This window comes from Staurois parvus, unplaced genomic scaffold, assembly GCF_062004578.1.
Source record: "Staurois parvus isolate SC_StPar_1 unplaced genomic scaffold, SC_StPar_1.0 ptg000090l, whole genome shotgun sequence".
Lineage (NCBI taxonomy): Eukaryota > Metazoa > Chordata > Amphibia > Anura > Ranidae > Staurois > Staurois parvus.
The window spans coordinates 3047147-3065911 of NW_028317886.1; the positions used below are offsets into that span (position 1 = coordinate 3047147).

General features: G+C 41.9%; 1 protein-coding gene across 1 annotated transcript in view; it reads right to left on the reverse strand.

Moving 5' to 3' along the window:
* CPE (carboxypeptidase E) overlaps positions 1-17919 on the reverse strand; it is a 106182-nt gene extending 88263 nt beyond the window's left edge. Inside the window, exon 1 of the mRNA XM_089670358.1 lies at positions 17364-17919. Coding sequence (XP_089526484.1) covers positions 17364-17637 — 274 coding nt within the window. The 5' untranslated portion in view covers positions 17638-17919. The remainder of the gene's footprint in view (positions 1-17363) is intronic.
* Positions 17920-18765: the final 846 nt, after the last annotated feature.

The following is an 18765-nucleotide window of genomic DNA, read 5'->3' on the forward strand; positions in this document are numbered from 1 at the left end:
GTAAATGAATTTATACATATACTACCATTCTGCAACTTTTCACATTAGCCCATGCCTGAAAAGTTGCTCATTAGATAACATGCCTGACTTCAATCATGCAGAGGTACCAGGACAAACTGAGAATAACATATGAGAAAAGCAAAGCATTCGCAGGATACATGGACAGAATCCAACCCCACAGACCTCTCCTCTTTTCTGACACTGTCTGCTCTGCAAAAAACCTGTGCTTCAACTGTCACTACCTAGAGACTGTAAAGAGGGGTCCATAATGTTAGTATACAGCAGGGGCAGACTGACAACTCATGGGGCCCCTGGGCAATAGGGGATAATGGGGCCCCTGTGTCCTCGCCCACACTCAAATCACACCCAAAAAAGCCTATGAAAGGTACCAGGGACATCTCGTGGGGCCCCCTACTGACCCCGGGCCCTCGGGCAGTGCCCGTGTTCTCCAATGGTCAGTCTGCCCCTGGTATACAGTATGTGTCCTTATGTGACTATACACCACACCTATAGATAAGTACCACAAGGCTTTAATCACCCATTAACAATAATAGAATTGGGAAATTTATCAAAACTGGAGCAGCCAGAATCTGGAGCAGCTGCACATGGAAACCAACCAACCTCTGTATTCCGATTGTTCAATTAAGCTTTGAAATAAAAGATAAAAGATGATTGGTTGCCATGCACAGCTGCTCTAGACTCTGGCTGCTCCAGTTTTATTAAATTCAGCACATTCTATTTTTATTTTTACCATTCTTAGAGTAGAGGGTTGGATGACAAACCAATCTACAGAAATTAAAGTACATTTATATACAGCATATTATGTTTTTAATAATATACTTCAAAATATTGTTTAACTACTTCACTACCGGGCAATTTTACCCCCTTCCTGCCCAGGCCAATTTTCAGGTTTCAGCTCCCTCACACTTTGAATGGCAATTCATGCACGGTCATGGAACATTGTACCCAAACTAAAATTTTATCATTTTCTTCACACAACTAGATCTTTCTTTTGGTGGTATTTAATCACTGCTGGGGTTTTATTTTTTGCTAAATTAACAAAAAAAGACCGAAAAGTTTGAAAAAAAAGGTTTTCTTTGTTTCTGTTATAAAAGTTTGCAAATAAATAATTGTTCTTCAAAAGTTTAGGCCAAGATGTATTCTGTTACATTTCTTTGGTAAAAATAACCCAAATCAGTATTTATTATTTAGTTTGTAGGAAAGTTATAGAGTTCACAAACTATGGGATATATCCGGAAATTGATCAATCCTGAAGTACTGACAGCAAATCTAAATTCTTGAGGCCCAAAAATGTCAGAACAGTACAGATATCCCCCAAATGAGCCCTTTTTGCAAAGTAGACAGTCCGAGGTATTTCATAAGAGGCATGGCGAGTTTTTTGAAGTTGTAATTTTTTTGTCATAATTGTTCGGAAAATGAAGAAATTAAAAAAAATATTTTCACAATTTTTTTTTTACATACTGTCACCAGTGCAGAGCAGCATCAACATATAACTAGTGTGGTGGTGATGGGGGACACTGATTGGTGACAGTACGAAGAAAAAAAAGGATAATTTTTTTCAAATTTTTATATTATTTTATTTAATTTTTATTACATTTTTTCTCTTTTATTAAGATTTTTTTTCTCATATTGCACTATGACCAAAGTAATATAATGTTACCATAGTAACATTGTACTACTTTGGGGACATGATCAGTATTTTTTTTTTTTTTACACATCTTCATTGCTCATAGCAAAGAAACACTTTGCTATAAGCAAGCATTTAACTGAATGAAATCAATTCATTCAGGTTTTTTTTGATTAGCTGTGATTGGCCACGGCTAATCACATGACACAGATGGGCTGTGATTGGCCCAGCCTGTGCATGTGATCGCTGTGGCCATTCACAGCTAGACAGAGTTGTATACAATGGATGGCATGAAAGGAAGCCATCCATTGTATACAACTATCATGTGACCTGCTGTAATTGGTCACAGCAGGTCACATGGCACTGACAACGGGGCCGGTACACAGATCTGTCATCGGCTATGTCCGAGGTACATGGCTGGTGACAGATCTCACCACAGCGCGGCCCTGCGGGCACGTGCACTGAGCAATCCGGGAAGGATGTCATATGACACCATCCCGGAGGGATGAAGTGGTTAAAATGCAATTTTATGAGTTGCTAATTAAATACATAGGAATTCATGTACTACAGCAGTCATTTTCTCCTTAGCATGCCTTCACCTGAACACTTTTTTTTCAAAAAGAATTACTAAGTGTTAAAGCGATCTTACCAGACTGTGAAATGCTGCTATGCTAATGCTTAGTGCATTCCCTATATGAGTGTTTTGTGGCTAGCAAGTCTCCCTATGCATTTGGTTACTGACAGCTCTAAAGGATATGCCTAGGACTTCTAAGAAAAATTCTATGTACCCCTCCCAACCCCATTTATGGCAGACGTATCCTTGTCTCCATGGCCACAGCAGAGAAGTCAGCCTCCTGTTTACTGAAGAACATATGATTGCAACTCCCATGGGAAATCATGGCTACCTGAGACTTTAATATTTTATATCTATATGCATCTTTACTCATAAAGAGTTGGCACTGTTGAACATTGAACTTTTATTTATTACAGGAACTTATATAGCGCTGTTAATTTGCACAGCACTTTATGCATATATTGTACATTCACATCAGTCTCTGCCCTCAAGAAATGTACAATCTAATGTCGTTAACTCAAATTCATACATATACACTGCTCAAAAAAAAATGAAGGAACACTTATTAATCAGAGTATAGCATCAAGTCAATTAAACTCCTGCAGTATTGATCTGGTCAGTTAAGTAGCAGAGAGGGTTGTTAATCAGTTTCAGCTGCTTTTGTGTTAATGAAATAAACAACAGGTGCACTAGATGGGTAGCAATGAGACAACCCCCAAAACAGTAATGGTTTTACAGGTGGAAGCCACCGACATTTTTTCCCTACTCATCTTTTCTGACTGTTTATCACTAGTTTTGCATTTGGCTAAGTTCAGTGTCACTACTGGTGGCATGAGATGATACTTGGACCCTACAGAGGTTGCACAGGCAGTCCAACTCCTTCAGGATGGCACATTAATACGTGCCATTGCCAGAAGGTTTGCTGTATCTCCCAGCTTAGTCTCAAGAGCATGGAGGAGATTCCAGGAGACAGGCAGCTATTCTAAGAGAGCTGGACAGGACCATAGAAGATCCTTAACCCATCAGCAGGACTGGAACTGTGCAAGGAGGAATAGGACAAGCACTGCCAGAGGCCTACAAAATTATCTCCAGCAGGCCACTGGTGTGAATGTCTCTGTCCAAACAATCCGAAACAAACTTCATGAGGGTGGCCTGAGGGCCTGACGTCCTCTAGTGGGCCCTGTGCTCACTACCCAGCACCATAGAGCTCAATGGGCATTTGCCATTGAACACAGGAATTGGCAGGTCCACCACAGGTACCCTGTGCTTTTCACAGATGAGAGAAGGTTCACCCTGAGCACATGTGACAGACGTGAAAGGGTTGCCACCAGTTTGCACCTCAGACAGTCCAGGAGCTCAGTGATGCCCTGGTCCAGATCTGAGAGGAAATACCCCAGGACACCATCCATCGTCTCATTAGGAGCATGCCCCGATGTTGTCAGACATGCATGCAAGCATGTGGTTGCCATACAAACTACTGAGTACCATTTTGAGTTGCTGCAATGAAATTTCAGGAAAATGGACCAGCCTGCTGCATAATTTTTTCACTTTGATTTTCGGGGTATCTTTGAATTCAGTACTCTGTAAGTTGATCATTTTCATTTCCATCAAACAATGGGGCATCCTTATGTTCCTAACACATTACCCAGTCCATATCAGTATAGATATCCAGCATCCTATTTTTGCCCATTGAGATCTGTGTTTTCAAAGTATTTTTGAGTGGTGTATATTCTAGGGCCAATTTAGACAGGAGCCAGTTAACCTACCGGCATGTGTTTGGAGTGTGGGAGGAAACCTAGGCTAGCACAGGGAGAACATGCAAACTCTGTGCAGGTAGTGCCGTGGTTTTGATTAGAAACAACAACCCTAGTGCTGCTAGGCAGAGCTGCTAACCACTTAGCCACTGTGCTGCCCTATTGGTAACGGTATTGAACCGAGAAACCCCTTACTTCCTGTTCTGGGGACCTCTCCACTCCTCCTCACCTGTGTTTGTCCCCCTAGCAAACCGTGTGCTATGGGGGCACATGTGTGGGCGCGTTCCCTAGCCAGGGTGTTTTCCATAGACGCAAACAGCGCAGCTCACCCATGCTCCCCCTCCCTACAGACAACCCCCCCCCCTTGCTCCATGCTGGCCATCTCCCCCCCACTCCATGTTCACAAGATTTGACTGACAGCAATGGCATCTGGGCACAGCGTTGGGTTGAGAGAGGACTCAGGGTACATGTTTATGAGGGAAGGAACATCAAGTGATAAAACATTTTTTACCTTAATGCAGGGAATGCGTAAAGGTAAGAAGCGTTTTAACTTTTGAACCACTTTAAGTTGAGAATTATACAGGCAATTTTCACGAATTAATCATGCTGCTAAAATTGTTGGTGACTTAATGCTAGGGGTAGTAGTTGCTAAACAAATGGAACCAATGGCCCCTTCTTGATTAATCGTGCATGACCACACAATCTAATTGTGTGTGACTGACTGCTAATACTCTATATATTACTCATATGGCTTACAATAAATTGACACATTTGTTGCATCAGTTTAGCACTAAAATCAGGTGTGGGTGCTTTACTCCCAAACAGTAATGATCCCTTGTTAGATGGGACATGGTTTATATCCCCGGTGCTCAACCTGTGGCGCATGCAGCCCCTTGGTATATGATACAAGGCCCTCAAATGTCAGCAATCTGTAGTATAGACATTGATTAGGGATACAGCATTGCTTCTACTAGCCTCATGTAACATATCCCCACCTTCATATTGTCTTCTGCAGCATATTCTCCGCCAAAAATGTAGCATGCCACACTCGCTATCCCTTGTTTCTCTATTAGATCTGCAGTTTCCAACAGTCCTCTCAAGCATTACATATATTGAACTTTGGAGATGTCAGGTGCAGCATTTGAGGCCCCCTTTAGCTCATAAATTGACAACCACTGGACTTTAAGGTGTGGGCTATTAATGTAGCTTGCAGTAGTGATTAAATGCACAATGCTCCAAACATGTGCGATTAACAGCTGCTACATGCTAATTGTGAACAATCGATACTAAAGATTAATTACTATCGATCTTAGTAGCATGACTGAGCTCCTAAAATAACCCATGTGTTCCTACACTAAGGAGGAGGCTGAGAGAAGAACTAATGCATCTTATCTAATTTGATAGATAGTCATTATAAATGTTACTCTCACCCTGAACACTCTAACCTCCTATTGGTTCCCACACTTTACTATTAACCTTACTGAAAAAGCCTAATAGTCTCTCTTTTCTTGATCTGAAAGCCTCTGCCTTGACCAATGACAACTGCTGGCATAAAACTCGTGTATTGTCTGGCAACTAGTGTAAGGAAAATAAATCACAGCCTCCATCGATCTTTAATTTCTCTGCACTTCCAGTAGACCTCTTTTCAATTATTATATATGTAACATTTGCTTTTATTCTGAGCTTTACTGTTTGCTTTTTAGCACACGTGGAGTATTGTGCTACAAGGAATAAACATACGATAAGGGTATGTGCACCTGCATCAGTACAGTTAAGTCAGCCATAGATGGAGTAATTTTCTTTCCTGCAACCACAGCTTGCAGAAAAGAAAATCGGTCAATTCCCCCATCAACACTGACTGGGTGAGCAACTGTCTCCCATGGAGCCATTGTGTTCTCCCGAGAGGGGGGGGGGGGGTGTGAGGGAAGCCATCCTTGCCAGGAGAACACAGTGATTACTGCTAGTGGCTATAATAAAAATCGATCAATCAACTTACATGAGTACATTCAGCCTGACCATACACGGTTCTAATCTCGGGCCGGTCCCTGCTGAACTGGCCAAGATTCGAAAAGTCTATGGCCTGCTATAGAATGGGACCCAGAGTTCCCCCAATACTACCCTACTGCTTTGTTGTCTCACTGAACTCTCTAATCAGCACTTCAGCACTGCACCCCAAGCACTCTCTTTCCCCAAGTGCACCCCAAGCACTCTCTATTCCCAAGCACAGTGCATAGCCTCTGAAGAAGACATATTCCTTCTCAGATGCTTTGCAGTGCACTCATCAGCATCTAAATGGGGTAGGCTCACCTATTCTAAATTCTATCCTAGGCTAATATTCAGTACAGGTATTTATATAGCACTGACAATTTATTCAGAGCTTTACATATTGTACATTCACATCAGAAAGAGTTTACAATCTAACTCAAACCTCACAGGCATTCATACACGTATTAGTGCCAGTTTACACAAGAGCCAATCACCACCAGACCAGGGTTGTAGAGATGAGGTCCTTGTTCCCATCAAAATGACCTTGCCAGGGGGGCTCCTTAGCGGGGTATCTTCCCAATGTTTAGAGCCTGTGGTCTGGATCAGCAGGAGCTGGGGGAGGGGGGGGGCGGGGGCACACTCACTGCCCTTCCCTTTCCTGGTCAGCCAGTCTGCATGCCAATGGTCTGGTAAAGGATGAGGGTCTTGTATCAAATTTTTTTTTTTTTTTGGGGGGGGGGGGTCATACCATTTTTTAAACATTTTTTATGGGATCCCACTTAATTTCAAAAACACCCTACAACATTTTTTTGTCAACATCATCCAGAATTCCCTGGCTTTGTTTAGAAGCACAAGCAGGTCCTGGCTCACAACTGTCATTTAGTAGCAAATGTTTTTTTCCTTCTAAATGTCACTTTTGCTGTAGTACATGCTATATGTTCGCCATATCACAGGTAGGTATGAATAGTTGCAGACTTTGGGCATGCTACACACACCCAAAAAAAGGTCATCACTGTACATAGGATATGTGTAACACATCCAGTCTTCTTGTTTGCCAGAAACCCCCATCATGTTGTCTTTATGTAATAAAAGCAGCATGGCTGTGTACACAGAGAAGATCCACAGCATCAGCTGTAAAAAAAAAACAAAAGAAAACAGCCTGACAGTGTTTATAAATAACACTTGTGCAGATGCTGAAGGATACAATGTAACATATTGTTACTTTTGTATCATTCTGTTTACTCACCTGCAGATCAAGTGAATGACCTTCTGCAGATACTGTCAGTTAAAGCAACCTGACAAGTAAAAAAAAGGTTTTCTTTTTAAATACAATGTTTCTCTGTTTAACCCTTGGTTTACTCTGATCATCCCTAATTAACTCCTTATTCTCCTCCTTTTTTGTTTTTGTTATTTTATGTTTTATTAACCATTATTACTGAAACATTGTTTTGTTTTTGTTTGTTTTGTTTGTTAATATTTTTAGACCTTTACAATATATTCATACAGTTCACATTTTATAAAGCACAAAATTGAAAAAAAAAACACTTCATTTTTAAAATAACTTTGCAATGCTGTGTACCAGAATCATAATTTTAATGTCATTTTTTAACAGGACAAATTACAGAATAAAACATGTCCTTTCTGCAGTAGCACTATTTATATTTAAAACTAACACTGCTAAATAAAAAAAAAAGTGCATTTTGTTTAACTTTGTTGACTTGGTCTATCGCCTAAGGACTGCGAATAAAAACTGCTAAATAATTTCAGGAAAAGAAAGTCTTGTATTCCCTTAAAACAGCAATATATGTATTACTTTGTATCCTAAGTAATGGCAAAATTATCGCCGAACAAACAGTTACATAGCAGAACTGTCAAAACTGCTCTGGTCCATAGAGATTAACAGGTGTGGAGAAGTGGTTAAAGCACCCCCAAGCATGTGATTTAAAGGAATCATGCATTTTCAATGTTTCACTTTAAAGTGGTTGTAAAGGCTCAAGGTTTTGTACCTCCATGCATTCTATGCATGAAGGTAAAAAACCTTCTGTGTGCAGCATCCCCCCCAGCCCCCTCTAATACCTACCAGAGCCCCCCCTCTCAATCCAGCAATGTACATGAGAGCAGTGGCTCTCTATGAATTCTTCCTCCTCAATGGCTGAGACCACAGCAGGAGCTGTGGGGTCCCACTACTGTCAATCACACCCATGTGAGCCAATGAGGAGAGATCTGGCGCGGGGCTGAGCCTCACTAGTGTGTGAATGGACACATGGCAGGAGGGAGGGGCCAGGAGCACCAGCAGGGCCTTATTAACTGCTTCAATACTGCCATATATATATATATGCCCTGTATTGAAGAAGGTATACCAGGATCTTGATAACAGCTACAGGATCCGATCTCGGTTTGATCTGCTGCTTTGAATGCCAAAAGAGAATTCTGGGGTCTCAAAGACCCCAGATGTCCCCATAAAGAGGACCTAGAAATCTTGGGAGAACCCTCTGCACACTGCCATAAACACATTGCAATACATGTTTAAGCTGGCCAACTGCAATTGAAGTAATTCCTTTTGGCCAGTCCTACTCTGTTCTGCCAACACAAATACTACTGTGGATACCTGGGGTAAACAAACACAAAGTAGGGGAGAGCTGCTAGGTTTAGGTCTGGCTACTGACCTGTTAGGCAACAGAATAGTTGGGCTTGATGCAGAGCAGACACAGAGCTGCTCGCTCTCCTCAATGGGCGGTTGGATAAAACGGACTGACTGTCCATTTCCATATGACCAGATCTAACGGACAGAAGGGAATTGGATCCCCATCTGTCCCTTTTTTGCCTATCGGATGTCAGCGTGTGTAAACGGACACATGCCCGTTTACACCCACCGCTCCATAAAGAAGAAAGGAGGTTCCGATTGGGTCCGCCTGAAATACGGGCAGGCGGACCCAATTGGAACGTCCATCTGAAAGAGGCCTAAATCCCTCCCAGTCTGTGCACAAAAAAAACTGAACAGGCATGGATGTCATGGAGTGAAGTGAACCTGTGTTTAAGAATCCATACAATTAGAACTCTTTCCTGAATGACGACAACTGCATTATTGCATTTTTAATGTAGAAAGCATTACATGGGTTTATGGTAGCAAAACAATTCAATGTATCAAGAATTAATAGACAATCACAAAATATACCTAAATAATTCATGTGAAATTATTAAGAAATTACAAGATGCCCTTTATATTGATGTTGACAGATTGCTTACTGCTAGTCAGTACAGCCTGCAGGATGAATCACATTCTATCAGTATGCACATCACCTTGCATTTTAGTTATCAAGCTATCGTGTACAACTGGGCAGATTTAGAGATGTACAAAATATATATATATACACACATATATGTGCGTGTACTACAATCATTTACAACGCAGATACAAGCAAGTGCACATATATATATATACCAGAAGGATAGATTGATGAATAATGCCTGCAGGCGAGGAGTAACAACGTCATAATGACACACATGCACAGCACATCAGACATTTCTTCAACATTGAATGTAAATTAGTGATCCTATACATGTCTAAGTATAATGTGCGAATTTACTGGTCATTTTTTAAAACAGCATTGAAATTCTTTAATGCGATATAAAGACAACTTGGGGTTGATTTACTAAAACTGGAGAATGCAAAATCTGGTACAGCTGTGCATAGAAACCAATAAGAGTCTAGATTTTAGTCGCCGGTCACACAGCTGCGATTTAAAATTGCGTGATTTGTGTGCAATGTCAGCAAAATTTCTGAAGACTTTATTGCTGCTTGTGAAGATTGTCAATGATTTCTTGCAATTTGCAGTGCAATTTCCATTATATTATATGTATGTGAAATTGCAACAAAATGCAGGAAAAGTAATGCAAGAACTACCTTAGCAATTGCGCTGCAGCAAATCACACGTTAAGACACTAACATTCACATTCATTAGACTTGATTTCAAATGCAATTTCAATTTGAAAATTGCACCTGAAATCGCACCGGTGTGACCGAGCACTTAGCCTGGGTTCACACTGATGTAGTGCGGAATTCAAACCGGTTTCTCTACGATTTCCGCACCACATCAGGATAGCACCCCGTTCATGCGAATGGGTGTTTATGTTAAGTTAACCACACTCCAAAATTGGTTTGCAACACGTAGTGTGATGTGCAGCATCAGATGGCATGGGTGTGAATACCCATGCAATCCGATTCTGGTGCAGACAAAAAACAGGGCCCTGCACTATTTTGTGCAGATGCGGTGCAATCTGAGCCATACAAAATGTATGGCTCAAATTGCACCACACAGAAATTGCATGTGATTTGCACAGGAATGCAGTGCGGTTCCTGTGCAAATTAAATGCGATGTGCCACACCGCATCAGTGTGAACCCAGGCTTACCCTCCATTCGCATCAAGCCTGACTTTGAAATCGTGTGACTTACAGTGATGTTGCATGATTTCAAAGTCGGGGGACCCGCCGATTTCATGTGTGATTTGCAATACATCTCATACAGATGTCTATGCAAATCGCACCAAAAGTAGTACATGTACTACTTGTGAAATCGGTGCAGCTCTGACCAAGTCAGAACTGCACCGATATTACTGCTCCAATTGTGGACAATAGGGTGCGACTTGGCATGCAATTTGCAAGTCGCAGGGCATGCAAATCGCATGCCAAGTCGCATCCAGTGTGAACCAGGGTTTAATGTCAAATCTCATTTGAACAAGCTGAAATTAGAAGCTGATTGGTTACCATGCGCAGCTGCATCGGATTTTGTACTTTCCGGTTTAACCCTAAGTTCACACCTAAGCATTTTCTGCAGCATTTTGCATTTTGCAGAATGCACTACAGTCCATTTAACATGTTTTCCTATGGGACACGTTCACATATCTGCATTTTCACACAGTGCGTTTTTTGGAAAGGGTCAGGGACTTTTTTGAATGCAAAAACTTGTGTTTTTGGTTCTATAGACTTCAATGGAAATGCTGCAACAAGAAAAAATAACAAACAGAAAATGCAAAACACATCAAAAATGCATGTGCAAAATTGCAAAACGCACTGCAGAAACAGATCAAACTGTATAGGTGTGAACCTAACCTTAGTAAATCAACCCCCATTATACAGTATCATATGACCTGAGTCTCAGAGATAAAGGATAACAGATCATTTAATGTATGTAACAGTAATATAACAAAAATCTATGAATGATAAAACATTAGTCTCTAGCCTGGTGAATGTCATCTCACACCACCATCCATCTGACAAAAAATCTCTTTGTATAAATTTTTATGTCATCAGACATCACATACAGTATATGTCACTATACATGTGTCATCATTAAGTGACAAATCATGGGCTCTGTCATTGTCCATCAGAGCCAAATGTCACAAATCTCTCATCACATAGTCATGTGGGTAAAGCACATCTTTTTATGTTTACAGTCTATCAAAACAAACAGTTTATGAGAAAAGCTGAACAAGCAAAACACTGCAATACTGCCTAATGTAAACAGACCTTCCTTCGTTCTTTTAGGCCTCATACACACGGGACATATGAACTTGCCATATGCCTGTAAAAGTGGCATTTTTATGCCCATGTGCACGAGACCTTACTTCTAATGTTACTAATGTTCCTTTACCACATTTGTAAATTTTTTTTTCTTTTCAACAATTGCTTTTTTGTTTTTTAACTAGAAACCACTGGTGCTCTCACCTATGAATGACATAGCCCCAGCAGCCCGCGGCCTCCTGGGATACCCACGTCACACATCCCAGGAGGCTTTGGGCAATAAACACCACACTGCACACGTGCATCGGCAGTTATCCAGCACACTGTGTGTGTACCGCAAGGCATCATGGAAGAGGCAGCCAGCCCCCTCAGAGACTCCGCTCTCCTGGCTCTCTTCCTATCTATCGCAGCGCTCCTGCAGTGTTACCTATAATGCTACCACCTCCCCCTCGCTCCCCCTCTCTGTTGGGGTCCCTCAAGGTTCTGTCCTCGGACCCCTTCTCTTCTCCATCTACACCTCCTCCCTTGGCCAACTGATACACTCTCACGGCTTCAACTACCACCTCTATGCCGACGACATGCAAATCTATCTCTCTACCCCTCATCTCACCCCTTCAATCTCCACCGGTATCACAAGCCTACTAAGCGACATATCGGATTGGATGTCACTCCACTTCCTCAAACTAAATCTGTCCAAAACTGAGCTCCTAGTTCCCCCCCCCGTCTTCTCCATCAAGACCAACAACACCACCATCAGTCCCTCCCCTCAAGCCAGAGTACTAGGTGTCATCCTAGACTCTCATCTGTCCTTCCAGCCCCAGGTTCACTGCATTGAACATTGCATGCGGTGGTAAAGTGACAGATTACAGCAGAATTTTGGATTTGCTGCGCAGGTATGTTTTTTTAAAGACAACCCAGCGGACAGGGTAAGAGGCAGGGGCGGACTGACCATTTAGAAACTCGGGAAACAAGGGCCTGGGGTCAGTAGGGGGCCCCATGAGATGCCCCTGGTACCTTTTTCATAGGCTTTTTTGAGTTTGGGCAAGGACACAGGGGCCCCATGATCCCCTATTGCCTGGGGGCCCCATGAGTTGTCAGTCTGCCCCTGGTAAGAGGAGAAAGAAAATGAAATGTGTAAGAGGGGAGTGAAGCACCTCTGTAAAGTGGTAAACCCAAAACCAAAAATGTGAGGTATTGCAGCTTACCAATCATTAGATGTGGTGGCTGCATTAGTTTTCTTTTTAAGGCTTTTTCCTCTCTGTTTTCACCTGGTGATACTGCCACTAACAAACTTTCTGTATTAGGATGACTCCACTCTGGATGAAGGAGCAACAGAGACACCTTCGAACAGTAGCATTATTATTCTGTTATTCTGGGGGGGGGGGGAGTGTTAGGTGGACCCCCAGATTTAGATACACTAACAAATTGAAGCCAAACTCCAGCTACCACTTTATAAGCAGTTACAACATTTTCATTTGGGATAAAGGTTTTACAGAAATAAAAATTGATTATTGTAAGCACCCTTGTCAGTGGTTAATGGCTTGTCACAACCCTCTAATGGATAAATTTGCAGGACAGCACGTTCTGTTGAAAAAACAGCAGAATTACCAGCCAGATCACCAGGTAAAAATAAAGAAAGTCTAAAAAAAAACTAAGGCAGGCCATACATTATGTAATTTTCTTTCCTTCAACCACGGGTTGAAGGAAAGAAAATTGCTTGATTCTCCTGTCAACACAGTCAGGGCTTCTTCACACCAGATGCAGTCCAGTGTGGGTTTTTTTTTGCTTCAAAAATGCATAGGCAGTAGGTTATATGTGTTCCTATGACCTAGTTCACACCAGATGCAGTCCAGTGCATTTTGTTTCTGCATCACAATGGACAGTAGGTTATATGGGTTCTAGTAACCTAGTTCACACCAGTGCAGTCAGTTCTAGTGCGTTCCAGTTCCAGAAAAAAAGTAGAACATGCAGCAAAATGCAACAAAAATGCAGTGGAGCACCAAAACACACCTAAACTCATCAAAAACATACCGGAACACGCGTGTCCCTATAGCAGACATACTGCTACAGGGCGGCAGGGGTGCGCAAAATCATGTATATATACTTGATATTTGTAGGGGGAGCACATGAGCCACGTGCGAGCCCTACCCAAGCAGCCATTTGCGGCTGCGGTTGTCAATCACAGGGTGCCCAGGCGGTGATTACCGAGGATCTCCAATGGGGAGGAGGGCTGCTTTGTTTACTAACAGTCCTCCTCCCTGTAGGCTCGGGCACACTGCTTGGGCACACTGCTCTGGATGGCTGTGCACAGCACAGACATCCAGAACAGTGTGATTACAGTGAAGCACCAACACACCGCCCCCAGTAAAACACACCAAGCACACAGTTAACCCTTTGATCGCCCCTCATGTTAACCCCTTCTTGCCCAGTGCCATTAGTACAGTGTCAGTGCTTTTTTAGCACGGATCACTGTACTGGTGTCACTGGGGATGTCATTGACACCAAGTCAGTTCCCCCCCAGTGTCAGAATTGCCGCTGCAGTCCCGCAGTCCCGCTATAAGTCACTGATCGCTACCATTAATAAAAAATTTTTACACGTATTTTGGCCTAAATTTCTAATGAAATTTTTTTTTTTTTTTTTTTACTTGACATGTTTGATGTTTGAAAGTCAAAATGCAGTTTTTTTCTCAAAATTGTCGGTCTTTTTTTCATAGCTCAAAAAATAAAAACCACACAGGTGATCAAATACCACCAAAAAACGCTCAATTCGTTGGGAAAAAAGGATGTAAATTTAATTTGTGTGCAATTGTCAGTTAAAGTGACACAGTGCTGTAACGCAAAAAATGGCCTGGTCAGGAAGGGGGGTAAATCCTCAGGAGGGCAAGTGGTCAAGATGAAGAAAAAAAAAGAGGGGAAAATGCACATGCATAAAAAATGCATCAAATACGCACCAGGATGCATCAAAAACACATCCGGAATGCATCTAGACTGCGTTTCTGTGGTGTGAAGTGGCCCTCAGTGTTCCCTCCCACGACATTATTGTGTTCTGCTGGTGGGGAGCATGGGGGCCCCATTGGCAGAATACAATGCTCGCTGTTGGCAGTGATCTGGTGAAAAAAACTGACAGACTGGTTGTACTGAAGTTGATTGATGGATCAACTTCAGTACAACCAGCCTGCCCATAGATGGATTGAAATTTGGCTGGTTCCTGCTGAACTGACTGATTTCCTATCTTTCTATGGCTGGCTTTATCCAGACATCACATCTAGAAATTGATAAGCTGCAATATAAGGCTCCATTCACACTGGCTTACAAAACTCTGCATCCAGAGGAGTTTAGCATTTTGCCTGCAGAAGCAGCTAATATTATCCTATGTGTCTATGCACATTAGCAAGTCTAGAGGCATTTTTTTAAGCTCAGCATTTAGAGGCAGAAGAAAAATAAACCTTTCTGTTTTGCAATTTTAAGACTCCATGCGCATTTTTTTTCTTAAGCTACAAAAACACTGAATAAAAAATGCTGGTAATAGCGGTTTTAGGAACATTTAGGAGCATTAGCATTTTAATAGTGATTTTACAGTACATGTAGAAAAAAGCTAGAATAAAGCTGTTAGGAGCGTTTTAGTAGTGTTTAGCAGTGTGTAGGAGCGTTTAGTGTTTTTTCTCCTGGAAAAATGCTCCAAAAAACCCTACAAAACCAATTTTTTTGTGCTCCTAGATGCTGAAGCTCAAAAAATGCTAAAAGCCTAAATTGGTGTGCATGAACACATAGGATAACAGAAGCAGAAGCAGAAAAAAATGTTATTACCAACTTCTTGGAGCTTCAGGCTCCATGCAAACTAGTGTTTTTTTAAGCTCAAAAAATGCTGGATAAAAAAATGCTGGTAATAGTCTTTTTATGGTAGTGTTTGAGGAGCATTTAGGAGCATTAGCATTTTATTAGCTTTTTACAGTAGAAAAAGAAAAGCTAGAAAAAAGCTGTTAGTAGCGTTTTGTTAGTGTTTTTGAGCGTTTAGGGGTGTTAGTATTTTATTAGCGTTTTTACAGCACATGTAGAAAAAAAAAAAGAAAAATCTAGAAAAAAGCTCTTAGGAGACTTTCAGTAGTGTTTAGCACCATTTAGGAGCATTTAGTGTTTTCTCTGCTGGAAAAACACTCCAAAAATCTCTACAAACACCATTTTTTTTCTGCTCGTAAACGCTGAAGCTCAAAAAATGCTAATAGTCTAAAGCAGTGTGCATGGACACATAGGATAACATTATTTAGCTTCTAGGAGCAGAAAAATATCTAATAACAGTTTCTAGGAGCTTAAAGCGATAATAAAGGTTCTTTTTTTTGTAAAATAACAAACATATCTATACTTACCTACTATATGCAGTGGTTTTGCACAGAGCAGCCTGGATCCTCCTCTTCTCGGTTCCCTGCAGGTTTTCCTGGCTCCTCCTTTCTGTCGGGTGCCCCCACAGCAAGCAGCTTGCTATGGGGGCACCCGCTGCTCCATGTGTCCATTCACACACAAAGCTGTGGCTTGGCCCCGCTCCTTTCTCTCCTCATTGGCTGACTGGCTGTGATTGACAGCAGTGGGAGCCAATCACTCATTGCTCAAGGAACCCCTGGCAACCTCTGGAGAAACCCTGGTTGAGAAAACCTGGTCTACATGTTCTGTGAAAATGCTATTCAAACGCTAATGCTCCTAAAAAACACTACTCTGCCATTTTTTTATCCTTCGTTTTTTTAGTGCTAGTGTGCATGGAGAATCAATACTTGTTGTGGGTTTAATACTGCTGCATTTGGAATGTACATAAAGATGTGCTAACTAAATGATTACTCATAGCATGGATAAAGTGCCTTGTGTGTATGTTCTATGGGAGTGTGTGCAGAACTGGGGAGGGATGATCTGGGGAAGTGTCAGTAGCAGGGGTGGACTGACAACTCAAGAGGCCCATGGGCAATGGGGGATCATGGGGCCCCTGTGGCCTTGCCCAAACTCAGAAACGCCTATGAAAAAGGTACCAGTGGCATCTCATGGGGCCACCTACTGACCCTGGGCCCTCGGGCAGTGCCCGAGTTTACAAATGGTCAGTCCACCCCTGGTCAGTAGCTAGAAATCATCCTACACTCAGGTGTCCGATGGTTTGGGATGATCTAGTGTTTTATATATGGTAAGCTCTGCAAATACATAGACATATATATACCGTGTGTATATATATATGTATGTGTGTATGTATATATATATATATGTGTGTATGTGTATATATATTTATATATGTGTGTGTATATAAATATATATATGTGTATGAGTATATATATGTGTGTGTGTGTATGTGTGTATATAAATATATATATATATATATATATATGTGTATGAGTATATATATATGTGTGTGTGTGTGTATATAAATATATATATGTGTATGAGTGTATATATATGTGTGTGTGTGTATATAACTATATATATATATGTGTATGAGTATATATATATGTGTGTGTATATAAATATATATATGTGTATGAGTGTGTATATATATGTGTGTGTGTATATAAATATATATATGTGTGTGTGTATATATAAATATATATATGTGTGTGTGTATATATAAATATATATATGTGTGTGTGTATATATAAATATATATATGTGTGTGTGTATATATAAATATATATATATGTGTGTGTGTATATATAAATATATATATATGTGTGTGTGTATATAAATATATATATGTGTGTGTGTATATAAATATATATATATGTGTGTGTGTGTATATAAATATATATATATGTGTGTGTGTATGAGTGTATATATATATATATATATGTATTTGTTTTCTATAGCTGTTCCCTGTGCACAGCTCTCCATCCACGGTAGGATTTCACTCACCAGGCTCATGCTCTCCAGGCTTGTCGGAGATCTCTATGACCAGCAGCTCCCGGCCCTCGTAGCTCCGGCCCACCGTGTAGATCCTGCTGATGGAGGGACATTGCAGCCACACGGCCACCAGCGCTTCTCTCAGCTCGGGGTAGCGGTGGTACTCGAAGGAGATGCCCCCCGGTTCCCGGCTCAGCCGGCGCCTCCTGCCCTCGGATGACGAGCAGCAGCCGATCAGCAGGAATAGGAGCCCGCAGGCGGCCAGCCACAGAGAGGTTCGCAGCATCTTCCTCGCGGATCACCTGTCAGACAGTCAGACAGTCAGCTCCGGACCCCCAGACAGCTCCTGCTGAATGTGTATCACTGTGTGCAGATGTCGGAGCTGTGCTCTACCATCACCTGACCTCCTTCAGCCAGCTCTAATCCCTGCTACTGACATGTGATGATGTGATCAGCCTGCTCGATCCGTCCTGTGTCTTCCCCTAGCTGCCCTTTTCGTCTCTTTGTTTCCTTATCTCTCTTCTCTGACTGTCACTGAGTGCTGATGTGTTTTCCAGCCTCTCCTCCTCCTCCTCCTCCCCTGGATCAGGCTCTCCCCACCCTCCTCCCACCTTCTCATCCTACGGGGATACAGATGGCAGGGAGGTAAATATGTCAGGGGGGGAGATCAGCTGAGAAACACAATTTAGGAGCTGAAATCAAGGCAGCATCCAACCTCAACTGTCCGTCAGAACATCACTATTCTGTACCATATCATTACCCGCTTGAAGACCAGACTTGTTCTGCTACTGTCTGCTACATGCAAAAATCAGGATTGTTTTGCTGGAAAATATATATATATATATATATTAGCAGAGGCCCTAGAGCAGGGGTCTCCCAACTTCTCAATCAAAGGGCCAGTGTGCTGCACTTCAGACTTTAGAAGGGCCGGATTGTAGCCAATGAGGGTAGAAAAGGTCCGGGGCCCAGCATCAGTGAGAATAAATATCACCTCAGGGTTGGTGGTCAGTAGGAGGATGAGTAGTGCCCATCATTGGTATCAGTGGCAGGAACAATGCCCCATCATTGGTATTATTGGAAGGAATAGTACCCATCATTGTTATCAGTGGGAGGAATAGTGCCCCATCATTGGTGTCAGTGGGAGGAATAGTGCCCCATCATTAGTGTCAGTGGGGGGAATAGTGCCCATCATTGGTATCAGTGGAAGGAATAGTGCCCCATCATTGGTGTCAGTGGGAGGAATAGTGCTCCATCATTGGTATCAGTGGAAGGAATAGTGCTCCATCATTGGTATCAATGGAAGGAATAGTGCTCCATCATTATTATCAGTGGAAGGAATAGTGCCCCATCATCGGTGTCAGTGGGAGGAATAGTGCTCCATCATTATTATCAGTGGAAGGAATAGTGCTCCATC